This window comes from Pleuronectes platessa, chromosome 20, assembly GCF_947347685.1.
Source record: "Pleuronectes platessa chromosome 20, fPlePla1.1, whole genome shotgun sequence".
In the NCBI taxonomy this organism is placed as follows: domain Eukaryota; kingdom Metazoa; phylum Chordata; class Actinopteri; order Pleuronectiformes; family Pleuronectidae; genus Pleuronectes; species Pleuronectes platessa.
The window spans coordinates 9,583,917-9,606,675 of NC_070645.1; the positions used below are offsets into that span (position 1 = coordinate 9,583,917).

The 22,759-nt window shown below is 41.6% G+C and overlaps 1 protein-coding gene across 2 annotated transcripts in view; it reads left to right on the plus strand.

Annotated features, from left to right (window-relative positions):
* dok6 (docking protein 6) overlaps positions 1-22,759 on the plus strand; it is a 43,644-nt gene that overhangs the window by 6,332 nt on the left and 14,553 nt on the right. For both annotated transcript variants that reach the window (XM_053412865.1, XM_053412866.1), the window contains exons 2-4: positions 13,849-13,956; positions 17,678-17,792; positions 21,661-21,780. In XM_053412865.1, coding sequence (XP_053268840.1) covers positions 13,849-13,956; positions 17,678-17,792; positions 21,661-21,780 — 343 coding nt within the window. The remainder of the gene's footprint in view (positions 1-13,848; positions 13,957-17,677; positions 17,793-21,660; positions 21,781-22,759) is intronic.

Here is a 22,759-nt window from a genome sequence, read left to right on the forward strand (position 1 = left end):
TGCTGCTGTCTAAGTGCAGTAATGTGGGTGCTTTGGTCAAACAACAACATGAAATGTCAAAGCAGAAAATACATTAAAAATGCATTATGTCTGGCCCAGAATGAGGAGGAGTGAAAATACAATCAGCCAAAAGTGTGGATGTAAACAAATAATGCAGACTGAGAGTTTAGGTTATTCATCATCCTAACACACGGATATCATTTGCAAAAACAGGGTTTAAAGTCCTGCTTATCGATTTATTGAAGGGATTTGGGGCCTTAAAATTACTTTTTTATGAGTAAACCATTCTCCGATCTTGGGCATTCGCACAGTTTGTTTTTACGGAAATTAATGTGTGTAATTTAAGGACTGTGTGTGACAACAACTGCTGCCGGGTATTATTCGATTCTTTCCACCTTTGGTCGTGTTGGAAGGTTTCAGGGAAGTTTAATGTGTGACAGAAGGTTTAATGTGTCTCCATACTATGGAAATTGACAGGACGAAATAATTGCAATTTGTTGTGACTGTTTAAATGCATCAAATAACATGAATTATACTCCTACTAGCTGTACTCATTCAGGGTTAGAAACTGATTATTAATCTTTACTGATGAGATGAATGTAACATCCATGTGTCTACCCATCTTTGCACTGAAGGATTAGAGTTTGTCAATGCTACAGTCGAAAAACAATCCACTTTGGGATGAAAGATATTGAGTTTAAATCATTCAAAAACTAGAACTGCTCTCAATCCAAGGGCAAACAACCCTGAGTCTATCTGTCTTGATCTCGCAATAGAAAAACAGAAGGAAAAAGAAAGCTGTCTGATAATTTATGCCAAATAGTAAAAACTCATTGATCTCAGCATTATTTTGGTCAAATCAGGATTAATCGATCAGAGTAGCAGTAAAAATTAGGCTGGTTTAATTAGAGCACAATCAATAATCACCCTGAGAGATCCAACCCTCCAGGCTTATAACATTTAGGTTCCGCTGCAACAACCACAAGACCAAAAAAAAAAACCCTGAGGTATTCACTAAATATTGGATTCGGAGTAAATTGTTAAACCCCTAATAAATACGTCTTATTACATTAAGGGTCATTCACTATTTCCTGAGAATTTAATCAAAGTGATAATAAATTCCTGGATCTGTCCATCTGACTGGATTTGCACCTAAATTTAACAGGTACTGCCCATTCATCAGTTATACGATTGCTGCCATTAAGTGACAACAAGGAAGAAGGTCTCTTATATCCTGCATCAAACATCTAACTGAAAAGGAAAAACAAGCTTTTTAATATTGGGTTTTGGAGACTGTTAGGATCCGCTGTTAAGCCTGTAGAGAGAGATGTATCACAGTGAACACTGACAGAGACATTAACAGTGCACACAAAGCACTTTTTGTCAATATGGTTGTTAGATATGAGAACAAAATCAACAGTTATTACTCTTAACATACTTTCCTCTACCCACTGGTGCTTTCCTCTCATCTCTGTATACAATAACTCACTGCATTATCAATTATTTCTCTTTTGTCTCCCTCAGCTCTTTTTGACTTACAAGTGGGTATTTCTATCCCGCAACAAGCAGCCTTTATGTAGACAGTGTGCATTGTGTTGGTGTGTGGGTATGTTCCCCCTTGTTGGCGCACAAGCACCAACCAGGGCTGAGGCAAAAGGAGGGGAGAACAATGTGTCTATTGTCCTAGATGGCACAGCCATTTAAGATAGGATCTTGCCACTTTCATGCACTCGGTATTAACAATGACAGGCCGTCTAGAATGGTGAATGTTGGGAGAATTTCTTCACCCCGGGAACTGTACTTGTCAGTGGAGCGTAGACAAAAACATAGTCAGCTGTGTTAGACATGGATAGATGTGACTCAGGGAAAAATAATCAGCAGATAAGAGGATCATTAGATTTCTTAAATTTCGGAGGCCACATCTAGCTTTGTTCTCTGCTTTGCCAAACACGAACAGAAACTGTAGCAGAGAGAGGATTTTTAATGGGCCTTGCTTTGCTTCTGATTTTATTTGTGTCTTGTGGGGGGGAATGTAAGCCACTTTCTTATGGTCTCCCTCTTGTGATAGATGTGTTTGGAATGGATGCATTAATTCACAGATATGCAGGGCTATACACTGCGTGGTCATTTCCTCTGGTTTCCATCAGCTTCCTCCATCAGACAACGACTTGAAGACAAATTTTATTGGCCCTGATGAATTGCATCTCTCGCAAGATATGGGAACAACAGCCCAACGCTCGTTATTCAATTTGAAAAATGGGCCTCTATTATAGAGTCTCATTCATAAATAAATCTCTGACCTCACTTTAACATTTCACAACATTGATTCCCGTTGTCTCTAATTATCAAGAAAGCTTTTTTTTTGTCTTGAACAGGGCCAAATGTTATTAGTTAAAAATGTCTAAACCCCAATTGATTAAGTAATGCACCATAAAGAGACAAGTGTATCAACACTCTCTTTCTTGTCCTCACTCAAAGTCAGGCTTTTAAATACCAAACAGAACTTAAATTTCCGCCCCTACAACCTTTTCTCTTGTTCTGGTCTCAGAGTTGCTTTCTGTCCCCCGGTCCCCCCCCCCCCGCTTTGAAATCTATTCACAAACACGCCGGCATTGTCCATATCAGCTTTGTGTTCCCAATGTTTTCTGATGAGCTGCATTCCAAAGTGCAAAGTTCTCTAATACCATCGGAGGAGATAACTAGATTTTTCTTCCATTTTAGTTTTTGACAGTCAGATAATTGTTTTGCCATCTTATCAGTGATGGATGTTAAAGTCAGTCTTTTGTTTGTCAGTCCACAACTTTGGTCACGGTTGGATTATGATGAGCAACTCCTTGATGGATAGTCCTAAAATTCTGATGGACACCTGCAGGCTGATTATCCTCTGATTTGCCACCATAATGTTTTGTCATTTTTAGTGAACGTCTCAGTTATTGGATGGGTTGGGAATTTAATTTGTTAGACATTCATTTCTGCCTCAGTATAAATTGTGAATGGTAATTTTACATGTCGGACCATGGTAAACATTGTACCTGCTAAACATTAGCATAAGTTGTCATGCCGTGTGAGCACAATATGAACATGATACCATGCTGCTGTTCGCATTTAGCTCAGAGCACTGCTGCGCCCAAGGTGTTGGCACAGCCTTACAGAGATGCTAGTTTGAATAATAGTCTCTTGACATAATATCTCTATAATTAATCTGAGAGTAAATGGAATCAAAGCCCTTGATTGTATTAATTAACCCAAGTTGTGTTATACCACTGGAAATTCAAAACTGTTTTTGTTAGCTGAAGCAGTTAAATAGCCAATAGAGAAGTTAGATTTCAGCAATGTGCCAACAGTCATTGGCTGATCCTGATAAATCACAAGGCCGTCCCTGTGTCAGAAAGTTGTCTCACCAAGGAATTATCAATTAGCCGCATTTTACCGGAATATCTTTTGTTCTTTTTTCTAGTTTCAATAAAGTTACTGAATAATTTATATTGTTATATTCTTTATATACATTAATGTCCAGTCACGGTGATATAAATTCCCTTAATGATGTTATCTGCATGATTTTAAAAAGGTGAATGTATCTTGGCTTCATACTCAGGTCTATCTGATCCACATAGTACATCGCCCACTCAGTGCTCGGGCTTCACAGGTCTCTGAGGTAGTGTGTTGCTACACTGTGCAGATACACTGGAGACCCACCTATAAAACACCAGGCCTAGAGGAATCTATCATAGCTCCATTAACACTTCTGCTTCATCCTCCTCTCCTTGCCTTCCTCCCCTCATTAATCAGCAGACCAGCCCTCGGGCTCTCTTCTGCAGCTATAATCTCACTTTCAGTTCGAGTGCTTATGTGTGTGCATATAGTATGTGGACACTGTGTTTATGTGTATTTGCATATGTGTACATGTAAACTTCCATGTATCTGTGTGTGTGTGTGCAATTTTGTGACGATGTTCAGTTTCCAGAAGGATTTTCTTTACCTTTGAGTCCTTGCTATTAAATATTGAATTAAAATCCTGAGAAAGATCCATTAGATTTCCTCAGATGATGTTGTTGTTGTGTCAGTCATCCCCCTCAAACTGCCTCTGAAGTCAATTTAGTCTATATGTGATCTGATAGTATTGTATCACATCGGGTTTTCTGGGATGAGCTGTCAAAGCTGACAGTTGTGTTCGGGCGTTTCAAAAGTGGACCAGATGAAGTTATTCTCAGAACAAAAAAGTTCCAGCTACCTTTGTTTAAAACTGAATCAGGATCTATAATGAGTTCTTCTCCTGCTGTTACCTTTAATCGGCCTGCTTGCCAAGCGTTTTCAGTACAGTGCAAAGCCAAAGATAGCCTCAGCTGTGTGTCTGTGTGTTAAGAGCTTGTCTTCGTGCCTGTGTTCTTAATTTACCCAGTGCCGTGCATATGTAAACATTATTACTGTCTTGCTGGAGGAGAAATAATTAAAATAATACACCTGATCTGCTTGAAAATACAAGCAAATAAAGGCTTGTTTAATCTTCCCAGGCTGTTGAGTAAACAACACGTTTTTCATGTGTCACTAATTGTGAAGTGCTGTATCATTAACGTGATGTTAAAAAAAATCCTGACCTTTACAGTCTTGTGTGAGCAGAGAAAATAAAGTGTGTGCATGTCAACCAGTGTAGGAGCGTTGTTTGTTTCGGTTTTGCTCGGAGTTGAGTTTGTACTCCACTCTCCTTCTCTCTCTCTATTCCTTCTCAGGGGAGTTATTTTAATAGTAAGGAGGTGACAGTTTGCTTCTTGCCGAGCACCGGGGTGACAGTTTGGTACCTGCCCAGTGCAGCATTAAACCGCTCCAGCTGACTCACTCTGTACGCTGCATGCAACAGCGCCGGCTTTCTTGGATTTGTGCTCCCATTGTGATGAGCCGAGTTGACCTTGAGTGCAGGCCAAGGCCATCTGATCCCCTTGCTATTAAACAGCTTTTTAATATTTCCTCAACAATTATTGTTCGGGGAATGAATCTTTGGGATAAGGACCGCCAAGGGAAATGGAGCACACAATACGGCAGCCTTGGCAGTGGCACTTTGAGCGGATCGTTTAAAGGTCATAATGGGGAAAGTAATGGCCCTTTACAGCCGTAAAACAATTGAAAACATAAGGTTACTGGATAAAGTTTTGGAGATATAAGAAAATGGAGTTAATAAGGCAAACTTGACCCATCATGAGTTGTAATTGGGTATAATATACCAGTAGATAAAGATTTAACTTGAAAAAGGAAGTTTGAAGTGAGAGCAGACATTGGGGTCAGCATGGTGTTACCCCAGTCCCTCCCATCCACGCACACACCTCCCTCCCTCCCTCCCTCTCACCCCCTCTTATGCTCTCAGTTGTTCGCTCTAATTTCAGAGAAACGTCTGTTGGACGAAGTGATAATTGCATTCCTCAATGATTTCATGCTGAGACACAGAGTGACACTGAATCACAGCCCACTTAATCCGAGGGAGTGTGTTCTTTGGAGGGAAATGAGACAAAAACAATATGACAAACTCCATCGGACCCTCTTCTCTGACATAAAAATGCACTTCCACATTTCCCTCCCTTGCACACATTGCGTGCTCGCTCCCTCGGTGTCCTCTTTTGATTCGCGGACCAAATGTAGCTGAGTCAAGTTAGTTCCGGCGAGCACAAATCTCTCGGCTCTCTGGTTGTGAGGGACTAGCTGTTGCAGACACAGAGCCTGCTGCTTTCCCAGCTAACTGTATCACAGAAGCAGCCCGAACATCAGTGAGCGAGTACCTCTTTAGAATTAATCCTCCGGGGAGGGAGGGAGGGGGGGGGGGAGACACTGCACCAATGCATGAGGATTACTGCTTTTAGGGCTTCTGAAGAAATTCGAATAACAAACGCTCGCAAAGTGTCCTGGAAAACATTCGGTGTTTCGTAACATTCTGCTAAATGTGTGCACCTCACATTTTTCTTAGCTCTATTTGATTTCCCGGTCTTTATTGATATGATAATCAAGTGGTCAGCTAATGGTAATCAAGCTAGACAGTTGGTAGCATTACGTCATGGCCGTGGGCAAGAGCTCTTTTCATCCTCTCACTCTAAATTCACCTCCCACGCAGGTCCTGAATCTCTGTATTTGGTTTTCCATGTAGAAGCCCCTCACCTGTTGGCCTAGATGCTAATTTCTCGCACGACAGGAGAACCAACATACTAACGTGAAGAAATACAAGCTTAGCCTTTATTTATAGCCAGACCCAGATGAGGCTTTGTTCATGCAGACCGTATTCTCCCTCATTTATGGATTTAGCACAGTTTAACATTCAGCCTGACTAGAGGGTACACACTGGTGGACAACTCATTCCAAACTTATGAAGAAAACACAGCTCTGTATGGCTGCTCCCCGTCTGTGGTGTTCTCGTCGGCGAGGGTATTCTGCCATAGTCAAATCCTTCTTTGTCTGCACGTTATTGTCTGTGAACGCTCCAGCCTTGTACATGGATTAAATGGAAATTGCTCTACGTGTGTGGATGTGTGTGTGTGTGTGTGCAGAGGATTGCTGACTAAAGCTGTAATGCATAAAGAGGTTTGGATGAGGGATGGTTTAAAGAGCAGGCAATTGTCATAATGATGACTTAAAGCAAAATTGTCCCACCGTGAAAATGCTTCACTAATGCATTCGGTCCGAGCACAGCCTCATATACTGTAGCAAATAGTGCCTGCCAACCTCAGTGTCACTTGAATCAATAGTGGCTGAAATATACAATGGAATAACTTCACCACAGTGGACTAAGCGACATTCTAAAACGGTGTTGGTAGATTATGGGATTATGATTGCAGTGTAATCCTTTGTCCTCTCTTTTCCTGTAAAAAAAAAGCAGTTCCTCTCTGTGTCCTTGTCAGCTCCATTCTGTTCTTGCCCCACACTCTGGAAGGGTGCATGTGTCCGAGAAGAGACGGGCAATGTGCCACACTGTTTACCCCATAAACCCTCCCTCCACTACCTCCCTTTACTCCCTTGCACCTGAGAGAGAAACTTCCATATTGACCTACATCTCCCTCAGAAAAATTTGGAATGCTATTTTTGTGCTGCGCATAAAAAAATGCTCTGCTACAGAAACTGAGATGCCTGGATCCGCACAGTGTGCGACATTTTAACTAATGTTTTCCTGCTCAAGGCTGCGCTGCCCAGCGTGGGTCACACACCTCCCTTGTCTCCCTCACGGTAACAACTGTAGAAATACTTTCCCTGCGCTTGCTGATAATTTGCATGAGAATTGAAAGGATTTTTTTGTGAGGTTGCCTCAGAAAATCTCAGCTTGTGGTTCACTTGATGTTACGACTGAAATATGGGGTGAGAAGAAGAGGGATTTCTGTTAAATATACAGCAATCACTGTCATCAAGAGCTTTCCCCAGTGCTCTCACAGAGTCTTATTTAAAAGTGTAATTCATCATGAATCCTAATGGAGGCCTGCAGCCGGTCGTGGTTCTGGTCTCTTCAGAAACTACTTTTTCAACAGTTGCTCTCACCACCTCCTAATCATTTTTCTCTTGGCGGCACGGTGGTTCAGTGGGTCCCATTGTCGCTTAACAGCAAGAAAATTACTGGTTCCGATGCCAGTTCAGTCTTTCTGTGTCATTTGCATGTTCTCCCGGGTACAAAGACATGCAGACTGGGCTTAGGTAAATTGGACTGTAGGTGTGAATTTGAGTGAAAACGGTTGTTTGTTTATGTGTTGACCCTGTGATACACTGGTGACCTGTCCAGGGCGTACCCCACCTCTCGCCCAATGACAGCTGGGATTAGCTTCAGCCCCCTGTGGAGGATGATGATGAACGGATTGATTGAGGGAAGCTTTCTCTTAAGTCAAATGTCTTTCCTCTTTGCTGTTCTTCAATTTTCTCTCTTTCGTGCCCTTTTAAAATATTTTTTCCTCTCCTTTTGCTTTCTCTCCATCTCCTCGCCCGCTTTTATATCTGTCTGTTACGTGCTCGCTTTAATCCCACTTGCACGTGCGGTCCCTGTCACACTGGGTACACGAACGCTCCGCTCTTGGCGAGGAATCAGCTGGAACCTGTCTTCAGTAATATTTCATGCCACATTGTGACCAGGATCCAGTTTTCAGCAATGAATGCCCTGTGTGTGAGATGCCACCCAGTCAGAGCCAGGGCCTTAAAAAAATGAAATAAGGGTAACTAATACTATGATATTACATTTCGGGACCAGTTTGGTTCATGAATGTTTGATGAGAATGTCCAATCATGCATAGACACAAGAAAAGAGATGAGGGAATGGGAGAAGAGAAATTTAGAAGAGAGAGAAGGGCAGACAGAGACAAATCAGGCCTGGAGAGAAAGTGAGGAGGGGAAATGTTTGTGTATGTGTGTATGTGTTTGTGTTTGTTTGGGATGGAGTGGGTGGGGTCGGGGGTTGATTACTTGCTGCTGAGGTAGCACTGCATTACACATGAGGATTTGGAATGGCCCAGATAAAGTAATCTATGATTAACTGGGGCGCGGCTGGCTCACCACCCTGCCAACAGCTGTAGTCGGGGGCGAATTACAAAATTATGGGATGTCCAAACATTTTAAATGCGGAAGAAAATATAGTTCAGCAAGGGGGGGAGATGATGATGGTTGGCAGGAGAGTTATGCACGAAGTCAAAGGTGACAGCTAGCGGCGAGGCAGGAGAGTGACAGCGGGAGCAGGGGTGCAATTAATACAAACTTTTGTAGCCGTCACATTTGGCGGAGAGTTGTTTGAATGGTGGAACAGCCCTGGGAGGATTCGGGGGGCTGTGGTTGACGGAGTGATTGCTGCGCAGTGATTGCTGTAACAACTGTCCGACGGGATAACAAATCAAATTATAAAGATGGACACCGTAGCACAGACCCTGCCACTGTCTGAAATTGATTGCCAGCTCCAGGAGCGGATAAGGCTGAACCTGGTCTGTCATAGTCCATCAGGCATCATTATCACCAGGGGAACACTAAACCGTACGCAGAGCTGAATGAGCACGAAGACTTGATGAGCTCCATTGCTGAGAGACAATAAAAACAACATGTTTGATTGCTTTGCCAGTTTTTTCAATGTTTGTGAGTATTGGTTTGAAGTGTTTCAAATAAATGTTAATTGTTTTGAAACAGACTGAGAGAGTATTCAAAGTGGCTTGACTAAACTGCCCCAATCCGTAAAGTAGTTGTTGTTTCGCTAATTTCATGATAACATTGAACTGCAGTTTTTACAAGAAGAAAAGATATGATTTCTTGGCTGTTAACTGTTAACAAGATGTTACACTCTGAGCTACGACTCTCATGGTGGAACTACAGGAAAGCCAGGGGATCACAAAAGCCAGTATTCAACATCTAGGGACGATGAATGTGTGGCAGTCTATTCAATAGTTAAATTGTGTTCTGGAAGCAAGTCTCTGATCTGAGATTCACTTTTCTACATCCAACACAGCAGCTAAATCTGGAGTGTTGAAGTACTGTCTTGATTGAAGTGCTCTCATAGCTTCTAAGGGCAAGTAAGTGCAGCAGCAGTTGTCTTCAAATCAGAGTTTTTGTAGGGACGCGACCCTTCCTACAATTGTACCTTGTTTTTCATTAACTATCCGAGGAATTATGAGTGCATTCGCATCTCTGAGGTATTACAGTTCTCTTGCAATCCTCCCTCGCACTCCTGAGAATCTATCAGACGGCTATTTTTACTGTGCCGTGTGATTAGTCATTTACCTGAAGCAGGGGCTGTCATTGGAAATCATTTTCATATCTTTAGAAAGTTTCCCGGTTCATCCGAATGACAAGCGATTTTGTCTGTGGGGGAATAGGTCCCATATTTTTTGAGAGTCGAGACAGTCCCTCAATAACGGCCAAAGTTTGATTATGCTCCGTGAAGTGAATCAACTTTCAGTTGGAGGTCAGTTGCCGAAAATGTCTGTGACTCCCTCTGTCTGTTTGTGCTCACACTCTGTCTCTAATCCCTCTTCCGGTCCTCTCGTACAACTGTCTCAGGGTGGTTGTTCTAGTAGAGCTGGTGTTGATGAACTAGCTGAACCTTGCCAAGTGCCTCCTGAAGTGTTTTCCTCACCACAGACAGACGTTCCTAAAAGTGAAGGGATCGCCCTTGAAATGTGCTCTCCACTTGGTTGCTCTTGCTGTTGCCTATTTTTGTCTCCCTGCTGTGCTATTTGTGGTTGTTCTTTTTTTTCTATAGCATAGACTCATATAAGATGCACTTCAGAACTGAAGGAAAGGGATCTCAGTCATAACCAATGCAATGTTTCACCTTTTGTCAGATTGTAAGTTGAATACAAAGTGGATTTCTTACATTTTGCGGTAATGGTACATGCGCAAAAAACAAATGCTTTTGGGAGTTTTGGTTATTTCCCCCATTGCAATTTGCCCATTTGATCAAGGTCAGACAAATTTAATGGGTAGTAGGCTACTCTTTTAAATCTTTCTCAAATTGTGGCTTATCTTTGGTCACTTCACAGGCATTTCAGTGGTGATTTCGTGGAGTCATCAGTGTAAAAGCCTTTGAATGTTTTTAATCATCAGTATGATAGGATTCCACTTATTATTTCCTGTACACTTGTATTTCACTTATCGCAGCCAAATGGGTCAAATCTATATTCTCTGATACCTCAGTTTGGTGAGATATCATGTAGCTGGCAGCATATGAGCTGCAGTACTAAGAGAACAATTGGAATAAGGTGATACATCCTGTATGTGATCAACTTTACTTTGTGTTTCTGCATTCATACACATACAAACACATATCGACAAAAAACATACAGGCAATTTGAACCAAAATGATCATTTGCTTTCTTCACATTTCCATCTGCTTTTGATCTGTGTTTACTTGTTTAATTTATAAAGAGGACACTAACACACACACAAATACACCCTCACACACCCACCCACCTACACACACACACACACACACACACACACACACACACACACACACACACACACACAAACAGTTGGAAAGGACAGGACTTGTAAAAACAAGAAACAAACTTAAACAAACAAGATTAGAAAGAAGGAAGTAAATCCCGACTCAAGGCTGAAGGGACCTTACATCAGAAAAACACAAGACATTGTTGATGAGATGCGGGTCAATCGGAATTATACAGCCTGTCGAAAACAAAGTTGCCTGATCAGCTAAACTCACTGCAGCAATCAAAGCAAGGGACATTGCTGCTTTCTGGTCACAAGCCTGCCACTTTGCCCCATGTAAACAAGCCAGATTCAATTTTGTTTTAAGTATTTTTTATGCATAAGATATTATTATTTTTTTGTCCAAACCTGTGTAATGATAGCTTTGCTGTGCTAGTTTGGGTAATTGACCAAAGGGATACCAACAGGTGGGTGGTTACAGGTAAAACTGCTTTCACACTGACGTAATCAGATAAAAGCTCAAAAAGCCGGAACATGGGACCATTTCATTTCATCTATTCTTTGTTTCAAGAAAGAATAGATGGAATAGCTTCATCTATTCCATCTATTCTTTGTTTCTTTATTTTCTGGAGCTGGCAAAGTGGTTTTCAAATGGTGTGTGTTCTGCACTGTTCTGCCATTAAATGAGTCACACCAAACCAGCAGAGAGTCTCATTCATGTCTGTGTAATTACATTCAGCGTAAGAGTGTCTCTGAATAAGAGCCACCACCAGCCCCAGAATAGGTCTGTCTTGACAAAACATTGACAACTGTGGAACAGGCAAAATTAAGCCCTCTCCATTCATACCCTATGCACAAGCTATCTCCCTGAGCTTGCTTTTGTGCTGGTATAATTACTTAATCTGAGCACTCCTAGCGTGAATTACATTGTGTGCGGCATGCAGGAAGCAATGCATTGACTCAAGCTCCCAAAGGGGAATTGAGGCTATCTTTAATTTGACTATTTTGAAGACCCAAATGTGGTAATGGCCATCGCCAAAATTGATTCATATGCACTCTTGTGTCACATAGGTTTGTTCAATTTGGAGCAAGACGTTGTCACCTTCGCCCGTTATGTCTCCTCGGATTTTATGGACGGTGTAGATGACGGTCCACACGATGCATTAGAGAATGTGCAGACCGCTTTTCTGTGTTGTTTGCTGTTTAAAATGTGCCTGGGCAACACTTAACTAGAATGGAGGCCCATCAAGGCAGACCGATAAGGACCTAGGGATCCACTCTAGTCAATTACTGCAAAGTGCCAAGTTCAACTCGGTGGGCCTTTTATGAAGTACGCCAGCTGAGTAAACAAATTAATCGTACATCCATGGTTCCCCAACACAACCATGAAGCCCAAGGCGATCATACATCAGGCAGAGTGATAGCAGCTGTCTCCACCAGGAAATAGAGCGGTCCCAGTATTAAAGATAGGCAACCACAAAGGACTCATAAGCTATTGGCCATCACACTAATTCTGACGTTCAGCTGCTCTGCTCAGTCTGCACTGGGTTTTTACACCTTCACACGGACTGTTTAATGAGGGAGGATGTTATCGAGAATTCTGGCTTTTTAAATGCCCCCCCTCCCCTGCACAGGGCAAATAGCCAGCGGATTGTCCAACTAAACAAGTCAGTGAAGCAATAAACATGTAATAAGATAATAATAGACTGTATGAGAAAATGTCAGTGTGCACTTGTCCGGTCCTCATGATTTGACCTTGAGGTAGTCAGATATACAACACCCTGTATTTGTGTCATTTTCAGCTTGTGGATGGGCCAGACTGGGGTCCAGTAATCAATACAATGTACAGTTATTTACTGCACCAGAGAGAGCGAGTGTGTATGAGTGTTTGTCTGTGTGTCTGCACATTGTGTGGCAAGACAAAGAGAAAGCAAAGCGTCTGTGCGGCAAAGCCCTTAATATATGGAAGCATTTAGTCAAGGTTGAATCTCAGTTATACAGTTTTTAAGCTCGTACTGCATTGTGCACTTTGTTCAGGAACACAAGTCATTTGATATTTTGCTTTTATTTCAATCCTGGAGCATAACTTGATATGCACACATTCTGAAATGCTGTCTAATGCCAATGAGGTCTTATATACTTTATTGGTAATAAACGGATTATCTAGTAAATGCTTTGTACAACTGAGAAATGAATGAATTACAGTAAATTCCTTATTTTGAATTTGGTATATTAATTAATAACTATAAACATTATTTAATAAATTAAATTATTTTTATATTATCTAACCAACATTTACAATTTAAATATCTGTTTTGCTGTACATCAACGTTTGCAATTTTGCTCTGGAGTTTTCGAATTTCAGGAAACCTTTGTGATGGGGATACTCCAACACATCTAATGCACAAATACTGAGATTAAAACATAATGATTAAATATATGTCAAGAATTATGTAAACAGACGTATTTACTCCATGAGATGAAAGATTAATTTCCTTTTCCATTTCTTCTTTTTTGGGGCTTTTAGTCACAGAAAATACAATTATCTTGGAGTCATATTAATAAAGACCAGAATCAAAGTAAATTAGTGGTATCTACAATATGTCAGTGCCTTCCAATAATGCCACAGAAATGTACCCGAAGGCCAGTCCAAATATTTAAAAAAATGCACAGCTCCTTTAATGTCATCATTTGCTTTGATATTCTGACATTTTGTTAGTTGTGGATTTTGGTCATTAATAGTAAGTTTGAATTTTAGATGGTCGCTTTGATTTCTCTGCTTTGGCGGAGTAGATTTTTTGACTTCATCCTCAGTTCTCTTGGGCCTGGTTATAATTTTGTGGTTAGACCTCTCTGGATAGTGAGTTGGTGATTTGCTGTAGTTTGTTTCTCCAGTTCCCAATGTCTGTTTCCTTTGCTTCAGGGAAGTTGTGTTTGTGTAACGGGGCTACTATTGCTCTCTGTTGTCAGATCTTCCGGAGGTGTTGGCTGGTGTTCAAGAAAGCTTCCAGTAAAGGCCCCCGCCGGTTAGAAAAGTATCCAGACGAGAAGGCAGCCTACTTCAGAAGCTTCCACAAGGTAAACACACACACACACACACACACACACACACACACACACACACACACACACACACACACACACACACACACACAAAAACCAAATTAATCAAGAATCTAGCAATAATAAAGTTGGTTTCAGCCCAAAATATGTATTTAACAGGAAAGCAAATCAAAGTATAGACTGTGCCTTAAAATAAAAGGAAATGCCATAAATATAGAGTCCTAGAAAGATTTGGTACTGGAAGCTTTGTGCATGTGTTTGAATTTGTATTGATGTGAAAAGGGTTGGAAATAATTTCTTGTGAGTGGTGAGGCATAAGGAACCCGAGCAGTCAATCTTTTAGTCGATTAAGATGACGCAACATGCATTGTCCAGATCGCCATGAAATTACAAATCAATATTGATAATCTCCAGAGTTTGATTCTGAATGATTTGGTAACGCTTCAACCCTTTTCCTCTAAAACGACCATTAGAGAACCGTTCATCTAAAGAAAAATACCAGAGTCTTTGAAAACAAATCCTAAAATCTCATATATGACATTAACTCTCCTGTGGATATCAATTAATTACTATATTAATTTGAACGAGTTGTTATTTGAATTGATATAAGTGATAAAATAATTTATTATGAGACTAGGTATCATATATGAGCCCATCGTTGAGCTCTACGTTACACACAACCGGTAAATCCATTGGCCCCAGATGCTGGTGTTAAGAACCCATTGAGATGCATTCATCACCTCTATCTAGTCCTCAGGGGCCTTTCTTCTTTCTTTTAAAGTACTAATCCAGAATAATGCCTCTGTCCCCACCTCTTAAACCCTTTGACATACCCCAATTATGGCTCATTATCCTGGTGAATGGAGATGAAGTTAAAGGAGTGGTACCTTCGAAAAAGAGAGGACATAACGGCAGATGATAGGGGACGTGGACTCCAGGTTTATAATGTTTGATAGATGATTTAGTATTCTGTACTGTCTTTCCTCCACCATAAGATTATAAATGCAGTATTTTTCTTGAATCTCTCATTTTACCCGAATGCAGGGTAACTCATGCTCATCTGAGAGATTTGAGGGTATAGAGGTTTTTATCCACTTTCTTTGCATCTCTTGCTGCTTCGGTGTTAGTCATGTGTTGTGAATGAAGTATCTCCCTGGCTACTACATCATGCTGTCACGCGGGGCATCCTGTGTGGCTGAAACCCCTGTCCCAGACCCAGCGGCATCTCATACACCAGCGCTGGAGTGAGCGATGAGTGCACACATGCATCAGTGCATCTGGTAATGCATCGCCACAGAGATCAAGAAAGGTCCCGTCTGAGGGCTTCATTCAACGCTGCAGTGCTTTGGGAGGAAATAGGCTGCACTGGTGGCTGATTTACAGAAGCAACACAAAGGGGATTGGCTTTTTCTTCACATTGTTTTCCCTCTCAACAACTACTAAATAGATTGCCTGGGGATTTTGTGCCAAATTTCTAAATGAAGATGGTATATTTGGTTTCTAGCGGCTTATTTCCACAATTGGATGGATTTCCTCCAAAAGTTTACATATTAAATAGAAAAAATCGTATCTGTACTTTAATGACTAAATACCTGCAAAACTATAGTCATTCTACTGTCATCACCCCTTATCTCTACTTCATATGTCTCTGCAGTGGCAACAACCAGTGGCATTATGCTCTCTGGTTTTCAGTCCGTCCAATTTCTATGAACACAATATCTCAAGAACGCTTTTAGAGGATTTCTTCAAATTCTGTTCAAACGTTCAGTTCCAAATGAATTGATAAGATCTTGGTGATAATAGGTCAAGGTCACTGTGACCTCAGATCCACAAATTTACCTTGTGAACATACTCTGTCGGGAACACATCCAGGGAATCCTTTCAACTTTGGGTACAACACTTTACTTGGACTCACGGATGAACTGATTAGAATTTGGTGGTCAAAGGTCAAGGTCACAAAACATGTTTGTGGTCTGTTGAAGATATCACAAGTCTGCCTTGAAGGAATTTATTCACAGTATAACAAGCTTGGACTGAAGCTTTAACTGTTTAGATTTGGTTAAAGGTCAAAGGTGTTAAATCATTTTATGTAGACTGAAACAACACTGGTGGATGGAGTCTTTCAACCGCAGGGCAGTAGTTAATAATGGCCATGATGCATTTGCAGGCACAGTTTGTTGACTTGCCTGTGGATCTTTTTCACCATCACTGTCAGAAATTTCCAATATCTCTGACTCAGAATTACTAGTCAATGGGTGACGTGAATGGTCTCTTAGCCCACAGCTGCTTGTAATTAAGGTTTCAATGATACGACGTGAACACAGCGTAAGTGCAGCCTCACAAAGTCCCCGGCCTGTGTCTGTCGACTGCCGCTCTTTTTAATATGAGAGGAGGAGAAGAAAGGAGATTCACTTTGCTCAGACTCTAGCGCCGTAGGCTGGAAATGCACCCAATTCTCTCCCTTATATACACAGCTTCACATGCACAATTTCACACACAGACACACACACACACACACACACACACACACACACACACACACACACACACACACACACACACACACACACACACACACACACACACACACACACACACACACACACACACACACATAAAGGGAAAGGCTCAAACATGCACAGTTACACACTAAACACAAATAGAGATGAGAAGCCGGTGGAATTCAAGGCTCCAAAACTCCCACAGTTGCGGCTTACTTTGTGTCAGTTATATGTATGAATAGCTCGCCTGAGGGACAAATAAATACTGTATCTTCACAGGGATAAAACATACCTCATCTCATATTAATATTTAAATACTGAGTTGGAGGTGGATAAGGAACAAAAAATGATAAATATCTTAAATCTTGCACTATATAAACCCTCCTCTCCTTTTTCTCAACTTTGCCTTGCCCTCCTTCGTTGGTAAGTGTCGTACTCAAATGCTGAGCAGAGGATATCCGTCAGTAGAGGGGGAAATTTACTGCACATGATGTTATCAAGCAAAGAAATCTGTTGTCCACATATGTTGCGTGTGTTATTAGGTTTAGTCTTTTAACCTTTAGCAGTCGAGCTTTACTATACGGGCAGAGAGCCGAGCTAATTCATTCCCAACAGCCTGGCAGAGAGCCCACAGTTAGCACACAATGGACTACAATAATGTAATGGGCCTTATCTCCCAGGCAGAGCGAACACAGAGAAGACTGTTGAACAAAATGGCCTGTAAATGCGGGTGATATTCAATTAAATGTAATCTTCTCTCTCTCCCCCCCCCCTCGCTCACGATCAATCTCCTGGTAAAGTGATTTAGATGCTTTTGATTGCACGTCTCCCTATTGACTGGAAAAGCAGCTTCAAGGAGAGGCACTTAAACAGTGGATGAGCTGTGTATATAGTTTCAGTGTCAGGCCACATTTGTGCATACTGTGCTTTTGGAATAAATATCAATATATAACTCACTACACTGAATCAAGCAGAAGCGAGCTGGCACCATTTATGATGTCTTACTTTTTGAAAAGAGTGCTTTGTAATCGGTAGAATAACTACTGTTATTTATTTATCCCGTGAGATCTCCCACATTTCTTTTTTAATATGCCGTCCTTTAAATGCTACGCCCTGAACTACTATTGCACTTTCAGCAAAGCTGTGCAAGATGGCACTGGGCCCTGCTGCTGCCCCTGCTGCTGACGGTGTTCATTCATGTAATGTGCTGCTGCTGCTCTCCCCTTCCTCCTCAGATCACTGAGCTCCATAACATCAAGAACATTACCCGGATGCCGCGGGAGACAAAAAAACACGCTGTGGCGATTATCTTCTTTGACGACACGTCCAAGACGTTCGCCTGTGATTCAGGTATGTTGCTTTTCCTCCATTCACAAATGAATATTTTGTCTATTTTAGCCAAGGACAAAAATACGTTCACTTTGAAGATTGTTTTGCTTTTTTTTATTTCTGAGACATGTATGTTTACCATTACTTGTTGGATCAGGACTGGCAAGAAGTTGAGAAGTGAAAGGCAGAAACAGAAACAAAGAGGTTGAAACAAGCAGAGAGTTGAAGTTTAGCCAACTGATTCTCATTTGACGCTACATCAAGAAGTGGGAGGATCTGTTCTGAAATATTGATTTTCATACTGCAGATCTGAAAAATGATATTTGGCAACCTAATTATAGACTGTAAGAATAGAGATCGATGCTGACGCGTTTGGATTTGAAGAGGTTAAGGTGGATTTGCTTTAATGTGCTTCTACTAAACAGATGATAAACGCCTCAATCTTCCCTCCAGTCTTATGAATGTGGGTGTGATGATTCATTACTTAAGTAGTACTTTTTGAGATCTTTTCAATCCAGTATCTATTAGCAAAACAATCTGCGCAAAAGCTGCAGAATGGTTAATTACTCTGTTCTCTCATTAATCTCATTAATTAATAAATCCGACAACATAATGTTTTTAACATTGACAGGCTTATCATTAAGCTTCATAAAACATATGTTTGAATTTTGAGCATAACAAGTTGTTTCTTTTTAAACTATATTTTACCGATAATTTACACATTTTTAAACAGAGTTTAATATACTGTCTATTTAATTATTTCACAACATTGATGTTACACTAACCAAGATAGGAATGTGTGTTTTATTAGATCAATACATTACAACAGTGACGTGGAGCACTAGCGATTTGTGCTTAACAATTAGGAAAGTATTATACATCAAATGTGAAAATAGGTCTTTTGTTGTTCTTATAGTCAAAAGCATGTATAAATAGCTTGTGGAGCTAAACACAGCTGGGTCAGGTTACATGAGATGTGACTTTATAGTGCAGCACATTGTCGTTGGAGTTTGGATCTGAAAACTAAAGCTGGCATTTAAAAAGCAAACTGGAAGATTGTCTGGCAACCTTTAAACAAATATTCAGAAAGGAAGAAGTGTTGACTGTTAAAAGAAAAAAGGTCTGAAATAGGCCTCATGGACGTCTTTTGATATTCAATGTGTAAAATCATCTTTTTGGTGCCTCCGCCCAAGCACTGCTATGTGAATTGCACTGTCAATGAAACAAGGAAGTGAACAAAAGACAAAACAGATCTGACATGTTTTTGACAGTTGGGTGCTTTTGATGCATCTGTCAAAGCAATACGAGAGTGACCTGCAGATCTGATAGAGATGAGATATGAATAGCACCGAATATGTCATCCCCTTAAATTCCCCAGATGAGTCAGGCATGGAAATCTATTAATACAACGGTATAGATACATATACATGTATACAAACCAGAGTCTGTATCCTGTTTCCTGACTGTCACATAATTTGATCCTGACATATTCTAATCATCCTCCAACCTTTTCTGTTCTTTCCTTTTTTTCACACACTCTTGGCAAACATGAAATGCTTATTTGTCGTCCTCCATCACCCACCCACGCCTCCACACAGAAAGAGAGAAATCCTCCCACTTTATTCCTCCATGCTTGGCACACAGACCAGTGAGGCCGATGAAGAGTTTGTTTAGCCTATTTTCCACTCAGTGGCCTTAAAAGTGTGGAAGTTTAGAGGCACTTTAAGGCCATAGTAACTGAATGAGAAGAGCTGAATCCGGGGAGGCATGAGCGGGGAGCTCAAGTACAGAGCTGCTGTAGCTAACTGTGTGTTTGTGTTTGTTTGTGTGTGTGTGTGTGTGTGTGTTTTTGTTGCCTTTCTGTTGTGTGTGAATGAATTGCTCCAGGCAGCAGCAGACCTTTCCTTCACCCTCCAAAGTTGTGTGTATCTGTCCCATTGGACACCAGAGTTGATCTGACAAACAGCCCTTCTCACTATTCCAGCGATTACACAAGCTGGGTTGAAGTGAATGAAGGGCGAACACCACTCCACACACACATATTACGCAAGCATATGATGATTTTTGATTAACAGACACAGAAACATTCCCACACTTCCTGCTGCAGCGCGTTCCCACACTCTCACGTGCCTCTACACACATCGCTGGCTATAGACACATAACCCAGAATTCCACTGGGCCCAGAGTTACGAAGCTTCACAAAGATAAACAACTCCAGCATTTGCCTCATTTCATACCTCAGTGACTCTCACCAAAAGCTCACATAAGACGATTGGAAATCTTTCGCCATTGTAAACACTATTTTTTCTGACTTAACAGGAAGGGAAATGGGTATTCACAAACAACAGACTGCCACGCAGACCTCCAGATTTGATTTTGATAACAGTCTTTCAGTGGATGCCCTCCCTCCTCTTAGTGCCAGCTGGCACTAGCAGTAGATGCAACTTTCCTTGACTGCATCTGTAAAAAGAGTATTAGTCTTAATTCTGTCCCAAATTTCACAACATTAAGATTCTCATGAACACTGGAATGAGATGTTGAAGGAAATTATCCTTATTTGGTTTCTTGTAGCGACGTGTGAGTTGACCCATAACCTTCATGTCACCCTCAGATTAACATCTTAGAAAATATTATGGGTTGCAGAAAAAACTAAAAGTGAAAAAGCGGCGTACAGACAATGTTTTCAATAACCCGCAGCAACATTGTGTGGAATAGGATCAGCACACATGATTCCATGCAGTACTTAACTGTGATCAAGAGTCTCCCTATCTCTGTCTCTATCTCTACCTCCCTCTGCCTCGTTCTTTCTCACACATAAAATGCACTGGAGGCTGCAGCTCCCATATGCCCTGGTTATCAGTTATCTGCATAAAAAATATCTTAGCAGCTTTAAAAACAAACGTGACGTGGGTTTGCTTAGCGACCTTCCAGAATGGAAGGCTAAATATCCTGGATGTGCCAAAGTCTGCACAGTAGAGATTGAGGATGGATCCGTGGTAGTGAGGTCCACTAACGTTCTCCTCCATGTTAGGGGGGGTAATGGCTTTCAGCTTTATGTGCACCCTATGTTTTTTTTTTCCCCAGGCATCACTATTTTCCTGTCAAGAGTTTGAATATCGATACCTCTCTCATGTCTGTTCCCTAAATGTTTAGCTACTGACAACCGCAAGCTAAGCTTAAGCAATTTGAAACACCAATGTTCTGTGCCTAAGGTGTAATACTCTAAATAAATGAAAAAGGAAACAGCATGTCGGCTATACTGTGCTGGTAATAGTAAATATATTTGTTGCCACTGTAAAAGCCAGAATTTATGTGTTTTCCTCAATTCCCCTTCTAAAGTTTGACTAGTAAGCACATGAGCGTACTTAATCCTTTAACCGCTTGTTTCCGCCCCTTTAACATTTCCTCTCCCATTGACAGGCTAAAGCCCTCCTTCCATTTGGAAAAAAGCTTATTGACCGAACAGATGATCAGCACACTCAGTTTGCGACTGAGGCCATATTGTTCCAGCAGGGCCACTTACATGTGTGTGGTGCAGCCTGGGAACCGAGTATCCAAAGGAGGGAGGAGAAAGCTAACACTCATCTGTCATTGGCTGTTGCTGAACCCACTGCCTCTTTTAATCTGCAGCCAATCGATAAGATGGATTTTTCTTCCCCCTGGTTACTGCTTGCTGTACTCATGTCCTGTACATATAGCATTTCACAAGTGACATGTGATTGCACGTGTGTAAAGATGCTACAGGCATCGCAGCGGTGGCAATATCATTTAGACAGAATGTTTTTATTATGTCTGCAGTAGTGGATATTGAGGAAGTGTGTGTGCATGTGTGTGTGTGTGTGTGTGTCGGACATGCCTTAACGCTGTGCTGCTGTGTGGCTGTGTGCAGAGCTGGATGCAGAGGAGTGGTGTAAGCTGCTGTGCATGGAGTGCCTGGGCAGCCGTCTCAACGACATCAGCCTGGGAGAGCCAGACCTGTTAGCAGCGGGAGTGCAGCGGGAGCAGAACGGTGAGTGCCCAATTAGTCCCTGCTAACACAGACAGCCATTCGGGGTCAATCTCTCTCACTCAGCCTGCCATCAAGTGGTTATGTGGTTGCAGTCCGGGCACGTACGTGTTAATGCAACTGAGCCCTCAGAGGGTTAGGGAAGCAGAACAGTCACTGTCCAATTAGGCCTGGTTAATAGGGGACGTTTTTTTGTCAATATCTGATCCGACGTCCCCCCTGTAACAGTCCTCGGCAACATTAGCACATGTTTGTTCAGTTTCAGAACTACATTTGGATGTGTGTGTGTGTTGGAGGAAACCTGTGTGTGTGTGAGTTAGAGCACAGGTCACAGGCTGTGGTCGGGGCTCTGTTCCCGGCCTAATGAGAGGTGCTGTGCATCACTGGCTTCCCCCATAATGAAGCTTGTCACAGAGATGGATGAGATTATGGCTCTTAAGGCCATGTGAAATAAATGTGCTTCCCCGCATATTCCAGTCACAGGAAATGGAAATGGAAAAGGAGAAGAGACAACGGGGCGCAGCTATCACAGCGAAGCTCATTCGCCGTAATTTGCGAACTCGCGGAGGAAATCGAAAAAGGCAACAGGCAAAGAAGAGCGGTTTAAAGTTGTAAAAGGGCGAGTAATTGAAAATAATCTGCCGTCATTTCAACCGATTTCATTTCACTGCAGCGGTAAAGTAAAATTGGGATTTTCAGAATAACTTGGCCTCATTCCTTCTCACGTTTTTGACTGAGCTGCGTTGAACCAGCTGAACAGCAACAGCACAATTCCTCTGTCTCCGCTTTCGGCTGAAGCTCTGGTGCTCGGTGCTCGTGGAAAAGTTTCAAGAGAAGTGAGCGGCTCTCTGCTTCCTCCCTGAACGGATGAAAAACGAGGGTTGAGCCTGCAACCACGTTTCAATTAGTCGCCCTCCCCAAACAGCAGGGGCAGATAATTATATCAGAGTTCATTTTCACTGTACCTAAAAATACGCCACAC